This window comes from Thunnus maccoyii, chromosome 11, assembly GCF_910596095.1.
Source record: "Thunnus maccoyii chromosome 11, fThuMac1.1, whole genome shotgun sequence".
NCBI lineage: Eukaryota > Metazoa > Chordata > Actinopteri > Scombriformes > Scombridae > Thunnus > Thunnus maccoyii.
The window spans coordinates 10,363,869-10,383,149 of NC_056543.1; the positions used below are offsets into that span (position 1 = coordinate 10,363,869).

The window sequence follows — 19,281 nt, forward strand, 5'->3', positions numbered from 1 at the left end:
TAATCGTCAAAATCAGCTAAATATTCAGCCAAATCTTTTAGATAACACTAAATGTGTACTCCAACACAACAAACTTCTCCCGGCATTCCTCTCTCCAGCTCTGCCATGGCTGAATATTTAGCTGATTTCAAAAACAACTCAACTCTTGTGATATTTCAGAAGGAGACTGCTCCTTGAGTGAGACTTGGTTACACAGAATAACGAACAGACCAGATTAAGCAAAATGTAAAGAAAGGGATCCTTTCCATAATGTTATCAGACACTTATAATAACAATCTGAGCCTGTCAGTGGCAAAAACAAGGTACTATTGCACCAAAGGAGGTTTATGTAGGAAGGATCTGATTGCTGTCAGCCTTGATGCCTACACTACTGATAAAGGAGAATAGTGCTTATAAAAGGTGTTGACATTCTGTGTACAGACACAAACGGAGCACTAGCTGCTGCTGCTGCTCTTCTAACATGCTGCTCACGCTGCGCCTCCTGTGTAGACGTGGCATTACCTTTTACCAGTAAAACTAAATAGATTACTGCTGGCAGTTTACATTTATCAGTGACAAGTGTATCCAAGTTTAATTTCTTCTGAACTGTGATTCATGAAACTACAGGCTACAAATCAAAACAAACCGCGAGTCTGTTTGTGATTGATCATCACAGGAAAAGTTTTTAGGACGGCCTGCACGGAGTCAGTGTGATTGGGTAAAACAATATATCAAAGGGTTTAAGGATATGGCTGAAGATTGCTTTGTACTACATTGTACACTGTAAACGACTTCAGTATCAAGTCAAGAGGTTGTGATATGTATCACAAAAAGCTAGCGGAGCTCTGTAAACAGAACCGTGTTCTGCAGTAGTGTCTGACTTACACAGAACTACTCTCCGGAGACTGAAAACGTGATTGCTGTCATTAGTCTTCGGAGCCGTTTCTACACAAACAATCACGCCCAAACTCTTTGTGGTGAAGGAACATCTCACCCAGCCAAACAGTGAGGCTCGCTGATGTGTTTTTAATAGTTTTTAAACAACATCGGAGGTCTACGGCACGGGGGGATAAGATACATCAGGCTCTGAATACACAAGTAGATTCAATTAATTGTTGGTTTGACTCTACACATGCGATTCGTTCACAATAAGAAAAACAGGAAATCGCCGGACATACCTGTTAATACGACAACAGATGCAGCGTTTGTTGTTAAACTTTGCAGCGCATATACCTGCTGTTTAGTCACAAACGTGTTAGGTCACCCTCAACACCATTAAGAAGGGAAAACTGTCTACCTCTGAGATCCACTCACATTCCCCAAAAGAACTGAACCTTGCAAACAGGTCGTTCTACGGGGAATTCAGTGTGGCTAAAAGAAAATATGTTTGTCCAGTGTGAAATCTCGAGGGAAGAAGGCTCACCACTCAGGAGCCCAATCAGGCGTGGAGTTCCTTTAACCAGTGAACTTGAGGGATTCGCTGTGTCCAACTGTGTCCAAGGGAATATGAAACTGTAACACTACCATAACAAGTCATCAAAATTACATCTTATCGCCGCTTGCATGCTGAATTATGATCAGTTATGACAATATTTTTGTAAGTAAATGCATGTCTGTGTGCATGACTGAATAAGTGTGTGACTAAATTAGTGAAAAGGCATGTGTAAGTAAAATCTGGATCCTTAAAACTCACTGTTGTCCATTTTGGATGTTATTTTAAAAATCACACTAGATTAGTGCAGCTACTGTTTACACCAAATGTAAATTTAAGTCAAATCAAGCTGCAGAAAGAGAGACACTGATAGTTAAAGATGTAAAAATAGAGCCAGATATAGTTTCATGGCAAGAGACAGATCTTCAGCTTAATGCTAATGTTGCTCCATGGTTGCTGTATGTGTTAAGCTGGAAATTGTTTGCTAACACGATTGCAGTGACTTTTTAAGGCGGTGAAACGTTATGCGGTGGTCGGCTTGTACTGACTTACTTACTTAGATCAGAAATAAATTTATAGTCAAATGCAAATCAAATGATTTAGAAGCGCTGGTAGCAGCATGATGTTACAGATATGTCCATAATTCACACTATGAATTATATTATGTTCCAGTATAAGAATTCAATTTAAGTTTAATTTACAAGCATTCTGTTCAACATTACTTTTGTAAACACAAACAAATGTCACTTATAAATCTGTATAGTTAGAGCACCGATGAGACTTTGGATAGGAGTGGGAGCATCTACAGTTGGAGCTCTTGTATAACTTTTTTTAAGCTTACTCGGACAGACACTAGTTCCAAAATAATATATATTAGATATATTAGCTTCAGAGAGAGAGAACGGACTGTATGATCCACAGGTTTGACATCAGGCTCTGAGGAAGACGATATTATGTTTAGACAGTGAATTGTTTTAACAATGAAGCTGGTGCTAAGCCTTCACTTTCATTTTGAAGATTTCATAAAATCAGGTTGAAGCGAAAGGATATTAGGCAAGTGTTTACAAAATTGCAATTTTCATAGAGAAGACATAAGGTATGATTAACAGAATAAAGGGTTAAACAGGAGGCTTTATATTAGGAATGGGCCTAAAATATAAACTTTAACACTATTTAAACCAAGAAATCCAAAATATGGAGAAAAAAAAGAAGAGATGAAAAGAGAGATTAGCAGTGGTAAGGAAGGGGGAGATTAAAAAAAAACTACTAAAGGATCAAGTGTTAACCCTTTGACCTTTAAAAGCAAGAGAGTCATCCGTTTTTGTTAGTGGAGTTTGATGTGACAAAGCGTGTCTGGATTAGAAGGAAAATGAAGACACTAAAAGCATCTCACACCCCCGGCCCTATAGCCATCACACACACACACACACACACACACACACACACACACACACACACACACACACACACACACACACACACACACACACACACACACACACACACACACACACACACACACACACACACTGATGGCCACTTGTGGAAAAATGTTGCTCATTACCAGTTTTATTAAAACTGAGGTTTGATTCAATTTTGCTGCTGGTTGGTTGAGACGACTTAAGATGCAGTTTTACATTTTCAGGTATGAAATACCAAACCATGCTTATGTGTAGCTCAATAAACTAATTAAAGCGCTGTTCATCTGATATCTATGGAATTATTCTGCATGTTTTTCTTAATGAAATGTGACAGATTTGTGTGTGTGTGTGAGACTTTCCTACATGCAAAGCAAGGCCTGGCACAAACTAACAAACACTCAAAAGTTTTTTACTGTTATAGCACACTAAGGTTGTAAGCACCTCTATTTATTCCTCTGACTTAAAGAGACAATGAAGTTAATTGATCCTTGAGGAAGAAAGTTTATCCTTGGAATCCTGCTAGAGGAAAGGTCACAGGGTCATAAAAATCAAAGTGTTTATACCCCGGGGAGTATTAATGTGATTAGCATATTTAATGGAAACCTGTCCATTAGATTATGACAGAAGTAGAGGAAAGATCATAGCGTTTCCATGACGAGTCATCATAGCAAATCAATACCTTACAAAAGCTGATGAACCTATACAAAGACATGAAAAAAGCTTAAGAGGTGATAAAAAGAAATTTCATGTCACAGATCTTTTTTTTTTTCACTCCTTGAAAAGCTATTATCTGATTGATGTTAACGCTATATATTATAGTGCTAGCAAACAAATACAGAATTCTCCTTTGCACTACCAAGCAAATAAAACCAGTAGTTGATGTTGTGTCTACTAGCAATTATTAAGTCATTTATTTCCCAACTTTGGAGACATTCCCTCTTTCCTCTAGAGAAAAGGAAAGTTAATGGGGTGTCCAACAAAAGGTTTCATCCACTGCAGAGCATGACTGCACTCAGTAACTTTTTTCCTGATATGCCGATTAGATTCTATCTCTTCTGTTCAAGTGGAAAATTTGACCCAACATCGGTACTCGACAAAGACTTAGCAGACCATTAAAAACATTAAAATCGTCCACTGAGAGATGTTATAGCAAACTTAAGACAACTTTTTTTTTTACCGAGGGAAGAAAGAACAGAAAATACATACATGACATTATGAAAAACTTAATTTAGCCACTCTACAAGACTAAGAATGGCAATGCCAGTCAGGATGGCGGTGAGTAAAAAAAGTCTGTCCAAAACTTCCAGCCAGAATACAATGAAATTTGATCCATCAGGAAATAATAGACAGATTTCTATAGAATTTGCTGACCTTTCTTCTAGGTCATTCCTCAGTATGTTGGTAATTCCATCAAGCAGCCAGTATTTTAACTTGTGTCAGCACTGATTATCATATATGTCAGATATCACATTCATTATACATCAACCAAAGTATCTGTGTCCTCAGTGGCGTGGGGAGAACGTCCCTATTTGTGGCTTTTTCCGTGCGTGTATTTGGAGTTACATTGTGTCTTACCATCATAGTGGTGTCCTCATTGAGGGAGGGTTCAGTCTCAGACGGCTGGGGCCCGAGGGCTGAATCACTGCTGCTTCTCACCAGCAGGGGAGTATCTGTAAAAAAACATAAGGACACACACACACATACATATCTGTTATGTGGAGGTAGCTTGGAGCAAGGATGTGGGTAGATACCTAAAGATAAATTGCAAAGTAATAATGTGTACTCTTCGGTTGGTGTTCTCACAACACTCGTAAAACGCTGCACATATGCAAAGTTGAGATCTGTTACGGTGCATAATTACTGAAAACATTAAAAGGTATGTGTTTAACAGCCTGTAAATAAACCATGTTTTCTCATTTCCTGAAAAGCTTTGTTTATACGGGGTATTTGCAGGAGGAATTTAATGACATACCACCGAACATCAACTAAACAGCAGTTTCATTTACAGAAAAATATGATTTAGAGACAACATCTACTGTATGTAAAACATACCTGAAATCCGAAAGGTTTGTTCTGACACTGTCAATATGTATATGTACCGATCCCAACTCTGCTGGGATCGCCACATTTACAGTAACTCTGACTTTTCTTTTCGTATTCCCCATTAAATCTGCTGTATTTGTTTCAAGCTGTGCTCACTTCCCTTCCAGTTTCTCCTTTTTACCAAAGGAACCTGCGCCAGTCCAATATGTTACAGTGTGACTTCCTCCCATCAGACTGTTAATGAAACAAGATATTTGACAGACCGAGACAGACTAATGCAAAAAAAAAAAAAAATGGTGAGAACAGAGAAAACCTGCATTTGCACTGCTACAGAACGTACAGCCAGTCTCTCTTATACATGCACACACACACACCGATTTGATGTACACACTGTCTGATGCTATAATGCTATTTTGATGGAGTCAGAGTTCAGAAAAAATCATGTCTAATAATAATCTTTTAGATGACAAGATACAGACTGCGCTAGTCATGCCACACTACAGAAAGGAGAGTTTGTGTGTGTGTTTCTTAGCAAAGTGTCAAAGTGTGATGAGAGAGAGGAGATGAATATTTTCATGTTGTTAGGTTGACAAAATGAATTTCCATCCTGTTATTACAACAACGCGTCTATGAGACACTACGACATTTAACATAATAAACTAATGGGCTGATTTAAAGACTGAGTTGGAATTACATAGAGAAAGAGAGAGTGAGTGTGCACAAATGTATTAATTTGTCTGCAGGTCCATGTGTATTTATTGAGTCATCTGCAGGTTTTCAAAAAGACAAATATGATGTTTAATATGTTTTACAGCTACCTATAAACAGCTGGTGGTGCTATTTTTTGAGTCAGGGCCGTTAAAACCATTGTAGAAGAAGTATCCTTTTTTTTGAGTGCTAGTCAAAGCTCAAATGGTGAAAAATCAAGTAGAAAAGATGATGGAAATATGTGACATTTCTGTTTGTTTCATGTATTAATATGAGGAGCATTACAGTTTCCTCATCCCTCCGCAGAGATCTGATGTTTTCGTCTGCTGCAATTTTATTATTTTTCGTCTCTTCAGTGGAGCGGAAACGTAAGTGGATGTTTAAGTCTCATGCTGCATGTGTATCATGATTTATTCAATAAATCTGTTCTCCGTTGCACTTTGTCGCATTTCGCTTTTATCGACACCCAAAGTTTTTCCACCTCTGCTGAGTGTAAAAACTTTTTTTGCAGTGTTTCTTCAGACTTTCAGCATTTCCACTCAGGTTGTCTTTCATGCACAAATTGAAAAAGCGAATTAAAAAAAACGGGTGGATGTAAACGCACCTATTGATGACTTTTTGCAGATCTTTTCAAGGGCATGTACATTACAAGGTGTGAGGGTGCGTACGGTATGTTATGTAACCATGGATACAAACATTTTTCCAAAGAGCTGACTCAAACTGACAGACACAAGAGTTTTCAGAGTTTTTACAAGGTCGTATCTAATTGCCAAAGAAGACATACATTTACAAGGCAGAATGTGTTTCGTGGAACAGATGCCGTAATTGGCACGCTGTCGACTCCACTGAAACTAAGCACATTATTTTAGCTTGTCAAAAAAGAAAATAAAAGAGATAATTTGCGATACATTGTCATGACTGGAGGTTGGTGGAAATGTTAAAATATAGGGTAAAAGTCAAAGAAAGAAAGAAAGAAAGAAAGAAAGAAAAGATTTTGTATTTAATTGATTAAACCTATTGGTTTCATAACTACTTCTTTTTATCATCTGCACTCATCAGCCGGCACATCCTGACACATTTATGTGTGTATGTAAATATCTGGTAATTACATACTGTAGCGGGGGTCATCAGAAAGCTCATTCCAGGATGTTGTTTTAGAAGACGTGAGTGTGCGGCGCCCTTTGTGTTCATTAGGTCTGTAAGGAGCAGATGCGAAAGCCCGAGTACACACAAAGTTAATGTATGATCCCTTCCCTTCATATCTCTTCAGTGAACACACACTGATGTTCATGCGTCCAAATGGCCAATAAGTGGCTGATTTGCAGATCTGAGTGTGCACGGAGGTAACATATGATAGTGTCTCCCTCTTCACATCTCATCAGCCCACTGCATAAAATCATCATTAAACAGAAGCTGATGGATGAAGCAGCACACTGCACTATTGCTGCCTGTGCTGCTGCTGTTGCTAGAGCTTGGAGAAAGAGTGAAAGTGAGAGAAAAAGTCAACACCGCAGGAAGCTATGCAAATAAATTACATTTATAACTGGAGGTACAATTATGATCTGTGTCTCCCAATTCTCACATTTTACGATCCCATTCATAGGAGCCATCAATCCGTATATACAGTACATTAAGAACAGTGTCATGTTACCCTCTATAGCGCCGTTGGGAAAAGAATGAGAAGGGTGGTGTTGAGGGCGTAGGGAACCTTATATTGAGTGAACTACTCAGAACAAATGCCAAATGATATTTGTAGGGTCATATATTGATTGTCACAAAATGGACCCTTGGTGCTCTTAAGACTGGCCGGGGGTATGGATTACATCAACCCCGAATCAATTCATCTCTTAAAAGAATGGTGATGAAAGAGGGATGAAGGGAAGGAGGACGAAAGAGATAAAAAAACAAGAGATAGAGGAAGAAAATGGATGAAGAAATAAAAGGACTAATATTGGAAAAGATCGTTGTTAGTGAGATAAAAAAAAAAAAAGAAAAATGTACAAATAAGACGAGATGGAATGGAAAAAAAATGTCAAGTGAAAAAGGTGGTTAAGGCAAAAATATGAAGAGAAAGCATCAAAAAAAGACATGGCTGTAAACAAAGAGAGAAAAAGTGGGTTTTTCTCTGGTCCAGTGTGTAGAATTTAGTGGCATCTAGCGGAACAGTATGTTTCAATTACTGTATAATCCCTGTGAAAATAAGAGTTTATGTGTTTTTGTTACCTCAGAATGAGCCCTTTATATCTACATGGAGCCTGCCACGTTGCACTGCCATGTTTCTACAGTAGCCCAGAACGGACAAACCCAAACATTGGCTCTAGAGAGGGCCTTACACGTTTTTCACGGCCATCATAGGTCCTCTTACACACTTGGAAGGGACGGGTGAAGAGAGGGGTATTGCAATATGCAACCTCACCGCTAGATACCATTAAATCTTACATACTGGTCCTTTAAAACAACAGTCAGGTGCTCATATGAGGTTTTCCTGGCTGTAATGGTTCCTCCTGTTCATACTGGTATTAAAAGATCCCTTTCAATGTAAGTGATGGAGGCCAAAATCCACAGTTTGTCCACACGGTCACTTTGTGTAAAAAATGCATTAAAAAGTTTATTTGAAGCTTATATGAGGCTTCTGAGTTAGTTCTATTAAGTGGATATCTGCCATATTTGTAGTCTTTTTAGCATCATATTCCCTCTTTGTGTTTCCCTGTTGAGCTGCGGTAGAAGTATAGTAGAGATGAAACGATTATGGCGACTAAAATGATCATGGTTAAAAAGTACTGATACACACATTGAAATCATTTCATCAAGTAAATTAGCAGCACTATGTATTTTTTGTTTGCATAAACAAAACACATATCCACATTATGTATCCTTCCTACAGTTAAACTGAAGCTGAACCAGTAAGACATGAAACTAGGGATCATCTAGAAATAGGTAAACAGTGTTTCATTGTATGAAGATACATGCTGTCTATGTAAAGTAGTACATTGAGACAGATACCCGTGGCTATGTAGGGACTGCTAACAGTGCTACTATTCTATCTTTATGCCTCAAAATGCAAAGATGATTTTAAATCACCTAATTATCCCCACTATCCTCTATTTCACTGCAGTAATTTTACTATACAGAGCTATAATATATGTCGATATACTTGTGGCACCGATAACATGAGACTGAATGCTGTGTTGGATTTTTTTGTCACTGGAATATCAGCAAATAGTTTAATTAGTTAAAAGGGTCAGTGATGCATATTGCTGAGCTTGTCTGAGTGCAAATGAATAATAAATGCTTCGACCAATGTAGCTATTATATCAACATCACTGATCATGTTCTCAGAAGTGTATTGAAGGTAAACATCTTGTGAAAGCACCAGTCGTCTTCATTCAAATATCATCATATTATATTTATGTATTTAAGTGTTGTTGTACAAAATCACACAGCCCTAATAATGTAGAGTATATACTTGACACTTCATATTTCTGCATCCACATCCACTGTAATCACTAAAAGACCATTGATTATCTTTGACTCCGATGGGAATGTCTAAACTATCCACTCTAATGCTGATGATGTATCCTTCCTAAATTACCCAGACATGTTCAGCACTTTGATTCTTGATTTTAAGCTGCTCATTAAACACTGCTACGATTCTGTTTTTAAGTCTTTTATAGAAATGGAAGTGTTAACAGAGGACTACAGAAGGAGAGAGATGTATAAATAAAAAAGCCAATAAAAAGAGAGTCGTTTAACTAAACGAACGCGAGCGAGTATCATGAAAGGAAGTGATCAACATAAAAACAAAAGGAAGATTTGGAGAGAAAAGACCAATAAAAGGCAGAAAAATGGAGAGACTTGTAGAGACGGTGAGTGAGAGAAGTGGTTAGAGTGAGAGGCAAAACATTAGATAGTGATAGAGGCCTAACTCTGACCTTCTCACACTGACAGTGATAGTCTCCAGAGCTCCGTTACCTCTAATCTCCCACGACAGTCACACATTACTACTAATCTCTGCTGACAGGCGACCATACTGAAACAGACTAAACTTCCTGTCTTAACAGTGTCTGGATGATACAGCTAAGGCCTCTTCACAACTAAGGAAGGTTAAACAAGCTGAAATGTCGATTATATTATTACTATTAGAAGTACGACTACTAGTATAGATGCAGATCTAATGCAAGAGGATAGGGAAACTCATTTTACTGTAATAATCAAGATGATTTTTGTGAGTCCTTGAGCTAAATAAACCGCTTTCCAATTTCTAAGCTAACTGGAATTTTTTTTTATAGTAACATCAAACAAAAGCAGAAGGTGAAATAATGAAATTTGCTGATAAAATACAGCTAACAATAGATGTACAGTATGAGCATTATCACATTTCATTTTTCAATGACATTTTAATGACATTTAGAAAACAACCTTGACAGATTATGTTTAAATGTCAAGCGTTCATCTTGATGGATCGTACGGGCCGTGCAACAAAGCAGATATAGAATCTACAATTCATAACTACAGGAACTGGAACCTGTGATTAGCTGACAGCAAGAGGCAACTTAAAGTAATGCTTAACCTTTGGCTAATCGTAGGTACACACGATCCATCACCTATATGGTTTGTTAAGGTAAAATAAAGTTTGGATAAAGTACTGTGACAACTCTAAACCCTCTCACGCTCACATCTACGGTACGGTGCCTCAGCTGAACAGACGCTTGACTTGAAATAAGACAGGATGAAATGAAGGAGGGGGGGGAGGAGGAAAGAATAAGAAACAAAAAGAGAAAGAAAGGCCCTGCAGATACTGTAAGTCTCGTCCAGGTAACAGAAACCAGACGCACACATTGGTTTTTTTGTTCTGCCGCCTGACAGAACACATAGACTTCCTGTCCTCTCTTTTTTTCTGTTTCTCTTCATCTCATCTCATCTAAGACACAGCGATGCCAAGTTCCCAGCTGTCCCCATCTTGTTTTCATCACTGTCCGACAGAAAAAAAAACTAGCCCATCACATCCTGACCTTTGTCTGTACTGTAACTCAAAGTTAACATCGTTCCTGTTCTGTACAAAAACATTAATGGTTCTGAAACTATTTTACCCAATAAACCATTATTTTTATTCCTTCCTTTCTTTTGTTCTTTCCATGTACAAATGTTTAGTTTCAGCCATCAAATCCATCCCCTCCAAAAATGGTGTTTTGGGACATTACTGCTATCCTTCACCGACTTGACCAGTCAACCTCAACGTCAAATTTCAGCCACGTTGAATCTGTTTCTTGTCTGACACATGACATTGATCTGTCCATGCGCTGACCTACAGGTTACACCTAAAAAGGTGGAATCAGTGGTTTCCCCCAGAGAACCTTTCTTTCTTTGTAAGGTCAAAAAAAAAAAGTCCTATGAAATTATTTTTAGATCCTGCGTCTCTAAACTTTGACATTACAAAGTCCCAGACAAGAGTATTTGGTCCCTCGGAGCCAGCAGTGTCAGACACAGAGCAGTCGCGGTTGCCAGAGTTAACCTGGACTGGCTCGTCTTTAGGGGGCACAATACCTCATCTAATATGAACAAACTTTGGTAAAACCATGACAAATGCCAGAACCGGCTATGTTAAGGTTGCTCTTTCTATAGGGAACATCTCTTTGATCACTCTGCCATGAACAGGATGAATATAGTTTAAATAACACTGAACATAAAGCACACATCTTCCTGCTTCTATCATTCGTCAAGTCACGTCAAGTCATGGTTGGAGCAGGCCACCACCACCAACATATACAGTAAAGACCATAAAAATTACTCACTGGACTTGAGGGCTGAGGAAGTGACTTCTATCTCCCCTCCTGTGATTGGCTGGAAGACGGAGAGCTCGGATTGGTAGAGGTCAGGGCTGGGGGCTAGGCTTGCGTTAGCCGCACCCCTCTGCTGGGCTTCCTGCTCCTCATACACCGCCATCAGCTTAAAAAAAAAAAAACACACATACAAAGTAACTGGTTATTTTTCAATTTCTTCATTTTTTTTTCATGCATTATGAACAAAGAACGTGATCAGAGTGGAGCAGCATGACTTCTAATATAACTCCGCTCACAGTCACTGGAAGTTTTCAGTTTGTTACTCCCCATCCGCTCTCCACTCACACTGAGAGAGAAAAGCAACACCAGTTTGCTTCACAGACAGTGTGCTAATTGCTGCAATTCACCTGCTCCACACGTCACGAAGCCAAATTAAGAGGTAAAACGGATGCAAATAAAAGAAAAAAAATGCTAACAGAAGCCACCAGATTCAAATTCACCCACATTTTCTCAACTTAAACTCAACCAAGGATTCAGTTATCAACAGGTATATGACTAAACGTTGATGAATGTACATAAACAGGAGCTAAAGGACAACGCTGAGAGAAACAGGGAAAGATTATTTGTCTTTTTGTAACCATAAACACTTCAAATAAAAGATTAAGAAAAATAAAAAAATGGTTTGTTTATGCACATGATCTGTGTGTTACCTTGTGGATGAGGACGCTATAGAGGACGTCCAAGGAGCCCAGCATTCCTGTGACAGAGTGTGTGTCTACTGTTTAACAACTGCCTCCATTCGTGTCTCCCCTTTGCGTGTGTGCGACACCCTGCTAGCTCTAACTGTGTTATATAGTGGAATCCCTGTCTATTGAGTATTGCACTGAGTCTGCGTTTAGCTTAACATAGCACAGAGCTTGTCAACACAGTGTTCTAGGGGCCTCCACGCAGAAGCTGAATAGACCTGTGTGTGTGTGTGTGTGCATATGGGTGTGTGTGTGTGCGCCATGTCTATAGTGGTCAAGAGTAAAGAAAGGGGACTTTGCCAGTAAAGCCAGAGGCTTCCTGCTACACTGAAATATGAAAGTGTGCATACAAGTATGCACACAGACGTGAGTCACTGTACTGTGATTTGTTGGCCGTCTCTTCTGCACATGAAAGCAAAAAAACAATTAAGCTGACATTATAAAATGCAATTCTACAACGCAAAGTGATGCCAACATTTCAGACTAAATGCCTGTGCAGGTGCCAGTACAGCGAAGTCCAGCAGTTACTCTTTTTTTCAAGGCTGACCTGATCTATTAGGCGGTTTTCACTGGATTTTCTGCATTGGCTTTTTGATAAATTAGGAACTGAAAAAGTTGTGACTTATGATACCAACACATTTAGTTTAGCAAGACAATTACACAAATTAAACCTGTTAGCATATTAGAACCACACACATATTAATACTACTAATACAAGTACTAAATGCATTTAAAAAGAAACATGAGGTGTTTCTTGTACATGGCTGATATTACAATAATGTAAATATAGTACATTTAATCTTGTATTCTTAAAAAGCTAAACTGTCCTCTGTATACTTCAGATTCCATGAAATCCAAGTAAAGTTCCTTTTTATTCTTTTTCTAAAGTTAATCTAAAGTGTGTATGTCTATGTGTAAATTCATATACTGTATCTGTGCACCTTCTTCCCAGTATAACCTCACCAGGCAGAGAGCAGAATAGCACTGAGTTATACAACATTGCACCTTTCTCGGCATCCATATCTCACCAACTATTCAGCTCGACCGATGCCTCTCAGTCTCACACGTTCATGTTCTGTCACACTCCTCTCTTCCATCTGTCTAACACACATCTTTCTTATTGTCTTGTCTTCCATCTTTCCTCTTGTAACGAACCTTGTCTGACTTTTTTTCACTCTTTCCTTCTAACTTTGCTTGTTGTTTACAGTCCTTACCTCTTGTGTTAGCCTTTCCTCTGTCTCTGTTCACCTACCCCGCTGTTTTGTCTCATTACACATCTTATTTCTGTCATATTCATGCTTGAGGTGTAAAGCGTTTTCGTCAGATGATGATGAGTATTTGTCACTTTTCTATCAAGATGCTTCGGTGCAAATTTAAAAAAATGATTGTCCAGCAGCTACAATACCTGCAGGGATGCTAATAAAGCAGACAGGAAAAACTTAGAAGTGAAGACAGGAAGGTAAAATACATATAGTAAGTTGTTAAAAACTGCATATGTTTAACATAAAAACATTCACAGTCTTATCCATCTCAGTAAACCTGTCTCTTAGAGAAAGCTGGAACACGACTAATAGCTACCAGACGTGTAACACACACACACACTAGCGCGCACAGAAGGGTGGCAGATTCTTAAATAAGAACATCTGAAAGAATGACAGGAAGAAAAATGGGTAGAAAAATTCAACATAGTCTTGCTGAGTCTCTTAAAAAGCAGAGGTGGAAAGAAAGGAGAGACAGCCAGATGAGAGCGAGGAGGACTTTGCCTACGTTCACTTCGACGGGGGGAACTCAAAAGACCTGCCAAACAAAATGATACCGCAGCCTGAGAGCATGAGAGAGAGAGAGAGAGAGAGAGAGAGACAAAGGTGAGACCGCGTAGAGTGAGAGCACAGAGGAAGAGAGAGAGAAACGGCTGTGAAGAGAGTGAAAGACAGAAGGTAAGAGAGAATTATGATGATGATAATGAAAGGGACTGACAGATGTGTTGTACTGTAAAAAAATCTTATGAGCAAAAGGCAAACCTGAAACTTGAGATTGTCTGAGAGTCACCGTGTCAAGTGCTAGTGCAATGACGCGTCCACTTTATGCTGCCAACTCTGTCTCTGTTCCTCTGTCAATATCTGCCTGAGAATCAGGACAGACATTTTTTTTTTCAAATGCATAAAATCCAACATGATCGTGTACCTTTCACCTGTTTTTCTAAGTAACTTTGTAGCAAGTTGTGCATTTTACATTTTTGTCAGTTTGTAGAAGAAGAAGAAGAAGGGCAACAGCTAGCATGGGTAAACAAAAACAGGCATTAGTAACAGAAGACTTTAATTTATTGACAAAAAAAACACAAGGAAATGTCAAAGTATTAGCCACAAAACTACTTAAAATGCCATTTAAATCATATTTTCTCATCATTATTCCAAGGAAACTAAATAATGCAGCAGTTGAGGATGCGGTGTCTTGCTCAAGGGCACGTAAACAGTAAAGGAGAACATTTCACCGTCATGTTCTCCGTGCTGACTTTCCAGACTGGTCCAGAGGATCAGGGACTGTGGCCACAAAGCTGTTTCCTGACCTCAAGGCCAGCATAGCCAGTAGATGTTTTTATAGACTACGTAATAAGTTAATTGTTACTTTTCACGAGCGATGCTGCCAGCGTGCGTCACTGTCATGCTATTATATGTAACATTTAACCTTCGTATCAGCAGACTGTCAACATCCTCGACAAACTCAAAGCACGCTGGTAAACTCTTTTTTTAAGGGTTTTTTTTTTTTTTTCAGTTTCAGCTTACTGTCAAAACACATATTTTTACTTTGATCGTGTTTCTGACAACCTCGTGTAAAAAATGCCTTTATCTATCTGTGAGCTTCAATACTTGTGCTAAAAAATGCTTCTAAGCAAGGGATAAGGCTTCATTTTGTCTTAATTTGGTTTTTTAAGAAAATGTACAAAACAAAGAGTGACTATGACTAATCACAACAACCAATTCAGTGCTTCTCCAAAGTCTGACGATAATCTGAGTTAATAAATGAATTATTGCTAAATTAGGAAAATGATAATGAATATATTTTGACAATAATACAACTAAAACTGTACAAAACACGGTGACTAATAAGACAAAACAAAAATGAGGAGAAAAAATGGAAAAGGAAATAAACAAATATTTTAGAATGACACAGCTGAGGGATTACGCATGGACACACTATTCAATACTTTCATTTGGAGCACATAGTAAGTTCACCTCCCTCACCACAGTATGAATTACAACCTCAAATACCTGTTTGGTTTGGAAGGAGATGTCCTTTTTCTGTCATATATTTTTTTTTCATTTGTTGTGATGATTTGTTCAAGTAAAACATTTTCTTTCTCCTGCTCTCAGGGATGTCAGAGGTCAACTTCAACCACAAAACGGCACTGATGCAGCCAGTATAGAGATTCAACGTCTTGATTAAAGGATAGGTTCACAGTTGTTTCAAATCTGTCTTAAAAACAACCATCAAGTGAAAATTGACACTGAAAGGAGGTTTTTTCTTTGCTGTAATCATTCCTCCTGTTCATACTGGCTATTAAAAGATCTCCTTCAAATGCACTCTCAATGCAAAGTTTATCTGAAGCTTATATGAGGCTTCAGCAGTCTGAGTTAGTCATACCATGTGGATATCTGCCACATTTACAGTCTTCTTCACATAAAAGTCCCTCATTGTGTTTCATGGGACAGTGTTTCCCTGTTGAGCTGCAGTGGAAGTATAGTAACACAAAGAGGGAGAGATGAAGTTTGATGTTAGCTTCAGATAAACTTTTAAATACATTTTTACACAGAAGGAGGCTTATGGATTTGAGCCCAAATCACTTACATTGTAAGTGCATTATGAAGGGATCTTCTAATGGTCAGTATGAACAGGAGGAATGATTATGGCAAGAAAAACCTGTTTTAATATTCATTTGGGCACCTGACTTTTGCCACGGACCAGACCTATAACCTGAATGTCTGTCACTGACTGACTGACTGACTCACTGAGTGATGAAGTTACACCACTGGTCGGCCTGCCAAGTGTTGGAGTTTCCCCATTGGCCATTGCTCTTTCAAAATGAATCGGCACTAATAGTTTCAGTTGCTAGTACCCCCTTCCTCAGGGGGCGTTTATAACATTTACCGTCTGAAGAGCATCTCACATGGAGGCTCCGACACTGACAGGAGCACCAACCCGCGGATACAAAGAGACGTGACGGATCCACTTTACCAGCCTGCACAGCGGCCAGCAGCTAGTTAGCTTGGCTAGCATCGTTAGCATAGCCATGCCATGTTGTATGTAGCCCATAGACTGTATAAAAATAAGGTGTAGCCACGGTGTTTCTAGTTTAACAGCACCATGCTGGGCAGGTGACAGGCGTGTTTACGGTGTTTGTGTGCTCTAAAAGACGTCACAGCGCAGATAAAAAGTGACACAGCTGATGGACTGTTAGCCTAGCATGCTAATGCTGCATAAACATATGGATGAGACAATACGTTTTCAGACATCCGCAGATAAAAACAGATGAAAGCAGGGGACATTGACAGATAATTAGAATAATTATAATTAAAAGTAAGTTCTCTTTCAAATCAAACATCCCAAGATATGAGTGGAAAGTGTTGTTTTTACAACTAAATTTATAACCTTTTTTTTGACTCGAACATAGCGAAACCATGTCATGTGATACACTACTTCAGTACACTTTACTAGCAAATATTAATGGGACCACCACAGAAAACTGCAAAACTGCAGATGAACATTTAATATCCAGGAATTCACATTATAGACACTTTCACTGACTATCCCTGTTACACACTGGCCACAATTATGCACATTGACCGTATACAGTCCAGGCATATACAAGGTTTTATTTTAAGACAGACCTGAAAAATTGTGAACCTGTCCTTTAAGGAAACCTCAACAGTCCAATATGGGACCAAACTCAGCACGTCCGTGACTCACGCTCATTACAATGTGCTAATTTGTTTGGGCAAACTACAAAAACGCCCATGACCCATTTTGTCTCTCAACTATGTAATTATTTAGTTCAGCTTTAATTAAAAACACAGTGAGAAACCCAGAGGTTAAACACTAGCTGACTTAATCATTTTCCCATGGTTACTTCTGAGCTCTTTCTCTACCCCTTCTCTATTCCTTCTCCTCTGCCAATATTAATCAATACTTTGTGGTCACTACAAGATTTAGCAGATTACCTAGGACAAGTGGAGGCTTGTGGGAAGTAACCTGGTGCGTATACAGTACATGCATGTGTTTCTATGTGCGTGAGCTTTGGACTACCTGAACTGAGGGCTTAGATCAATTAAAGGCCTGACCCAACGAGCCACAATCAAACATTTCCATCCAGACACCAGTGTCTGTCACGTTGGTCTAGTTTGGGAGTTCTGAGTTTCCACTGCTTGTAAAATTGAGTGGTTAAATTTAAAAGTTTTCTGTGTAGACACTGTCTGAGCTGAGAGTGTCTCAGAGGGAGTCAAATAAACCAATTACTACTTTCTTAGGGGGTCACTGCTCTATCCAAGTGGAACATACATGATACTGTGAAAAAATAATGATATATTTAAGATATTATATATAATATTTTTATAATATTTAAAAAAGGAAATTCCAAAAAATATATATAAATAAAAAAGTATAAATAAAAGGAATTATGGCATTTTCAAGTCAAATCTAAACCTCTAAGAAGAAGCCTGCTGACAGGAATTACTCTGCCCTTGCTTTTATGGGGGCAGGGAGGTCATAAAAATTTCTTCAAATATGTTTTGGCTCACTTACCGATAAACAGTGATATTTCAGTGAGATGCAAATGATATATAATACACAAAAAGCAGTATGCACTGCTCAGCATCTTCGAAAGTGTGTGTATGAGAGGGTGCGTGTGTGTGTGTGTGTGTGTGGGAGTGGGGGTTTGGAAAAGTGTGGAGCTGGTTCCTATCCTTTTATTTAAATTAAAAGAGCATATGAAATTGAGATAGGTAGATTAATCGTGGTTCAGGATTTAAATGCATAACATAAGCATCAGTGCTTACACACATACACACACACACACACACCTACACGACCGTCTTTTTATACATCATACCCTTTTTAATCTGGTCGATTAGGGCCTGATTGATTCATTTGGGGTGGATCAATAAAAAGCTACAATCAGCCAAATGCATGAGCACATACATAGCTCACAGACAGTGAACGAATGCACTCTCTCGCACAAACGCACACTCGACATAATCTTTAAATATGCTTAAGCTATTTGTATACCACTGAGCTTTGATTTCCACTTATAACCACTTAACATAAAAAAAATCTATCATGTCCATGTGAGTGTGTGTGTGCATGCCTCTTTGAATATGTGTACTTTGCCATCTTATGCAGTCAGCAATATCCTTAGCAATGACCACTCCATCACCATAGCCTTGACAACAAACTGGGGGGGGGGGGTGACCACTCATAGTGGCACCTGTACACGCATTTGAGAATGTGTGTGTGTGTGTGTGTGTGTGTGTGTGTGCAATTCTGTGCATAGTCAGGACATATTATGATAAACTGTACAAGAGTTTACAACTGGCTAAATGGCTTTGGGCATGATACAGTACATTAGAAGATTGAGGGAGGATAATATGGGGTACTAAAAGAAGAATTTTATATTTTTCTCCCTGCAAATTGCAAATTTGCTAATTCACTGTCATCTTTGCTATCTCAGCTGTATTTTTTTTTTTTTTTTTTTATAAAGGAATGTCAATTTCAATTATCTCAATACAACGAGAAAAATAAGATAATAAAAGTGTCTTCCAGGGAAGAAATCATAAAGCTCTCACTCCGACACAACTGTTCCTCCTAAAAGGGAGACCAGGTTTGATCACTCAGTGGCACACACGCACCCACACACACACACCCACACCCACACACACACACACAATGACAGTGACTAGACTGACAGCACCACCTAGCTCTACATAACAGACACTGCATCTGTAGAGCAACCTGAAGCCACTGGCCTCCCTCCCACCCCCACCACCCCCACCCCTGTGCCTTACTGTCTGTTACTGTGTCATCCATTTGTTAACTATCAAACAAAAGAACTGTTATTCAGAAAGAGGAAGAAAAAGTGCTATCTGCATACCTGTGTGTCTCTCAAAGCTGTATGGAGAAGC

General features: G+C 38.8%; 1 protein-coding gene across 6 annotated transcripts in view; it reads right to left on the bottom strand.

The window, feature by feature from the left end:
* pard3bb (par-3 family cell polarity regulator beta b) overlaps positions 1 to 19,281 on the bottom strand; it is a 227,686-nt gene that overhangs the window by 162,352 nt on the left and 46,053 nt on the right. For all 6 annotated transcript variants that reach the window (XM_042425837.1, XM_042425835.1, XM_042425836.1 and 3 more), the window contains 2 exons: positions 11,376 to 11,529; positions 4,408 to 4,502 (listed from right to left, as the gene is read on the bottom strand). In XM_042425837.1, the coding sequence (XP_042281771.1) occupies positions 4,408 to 4,502; positions 11,376 to 11,529 (249 nt within the window). The remainder of the gene's footprint in view (positions 1 to 4,407; positions 4,503 to 11,375; positions 11,530 to 19,281) is intronic.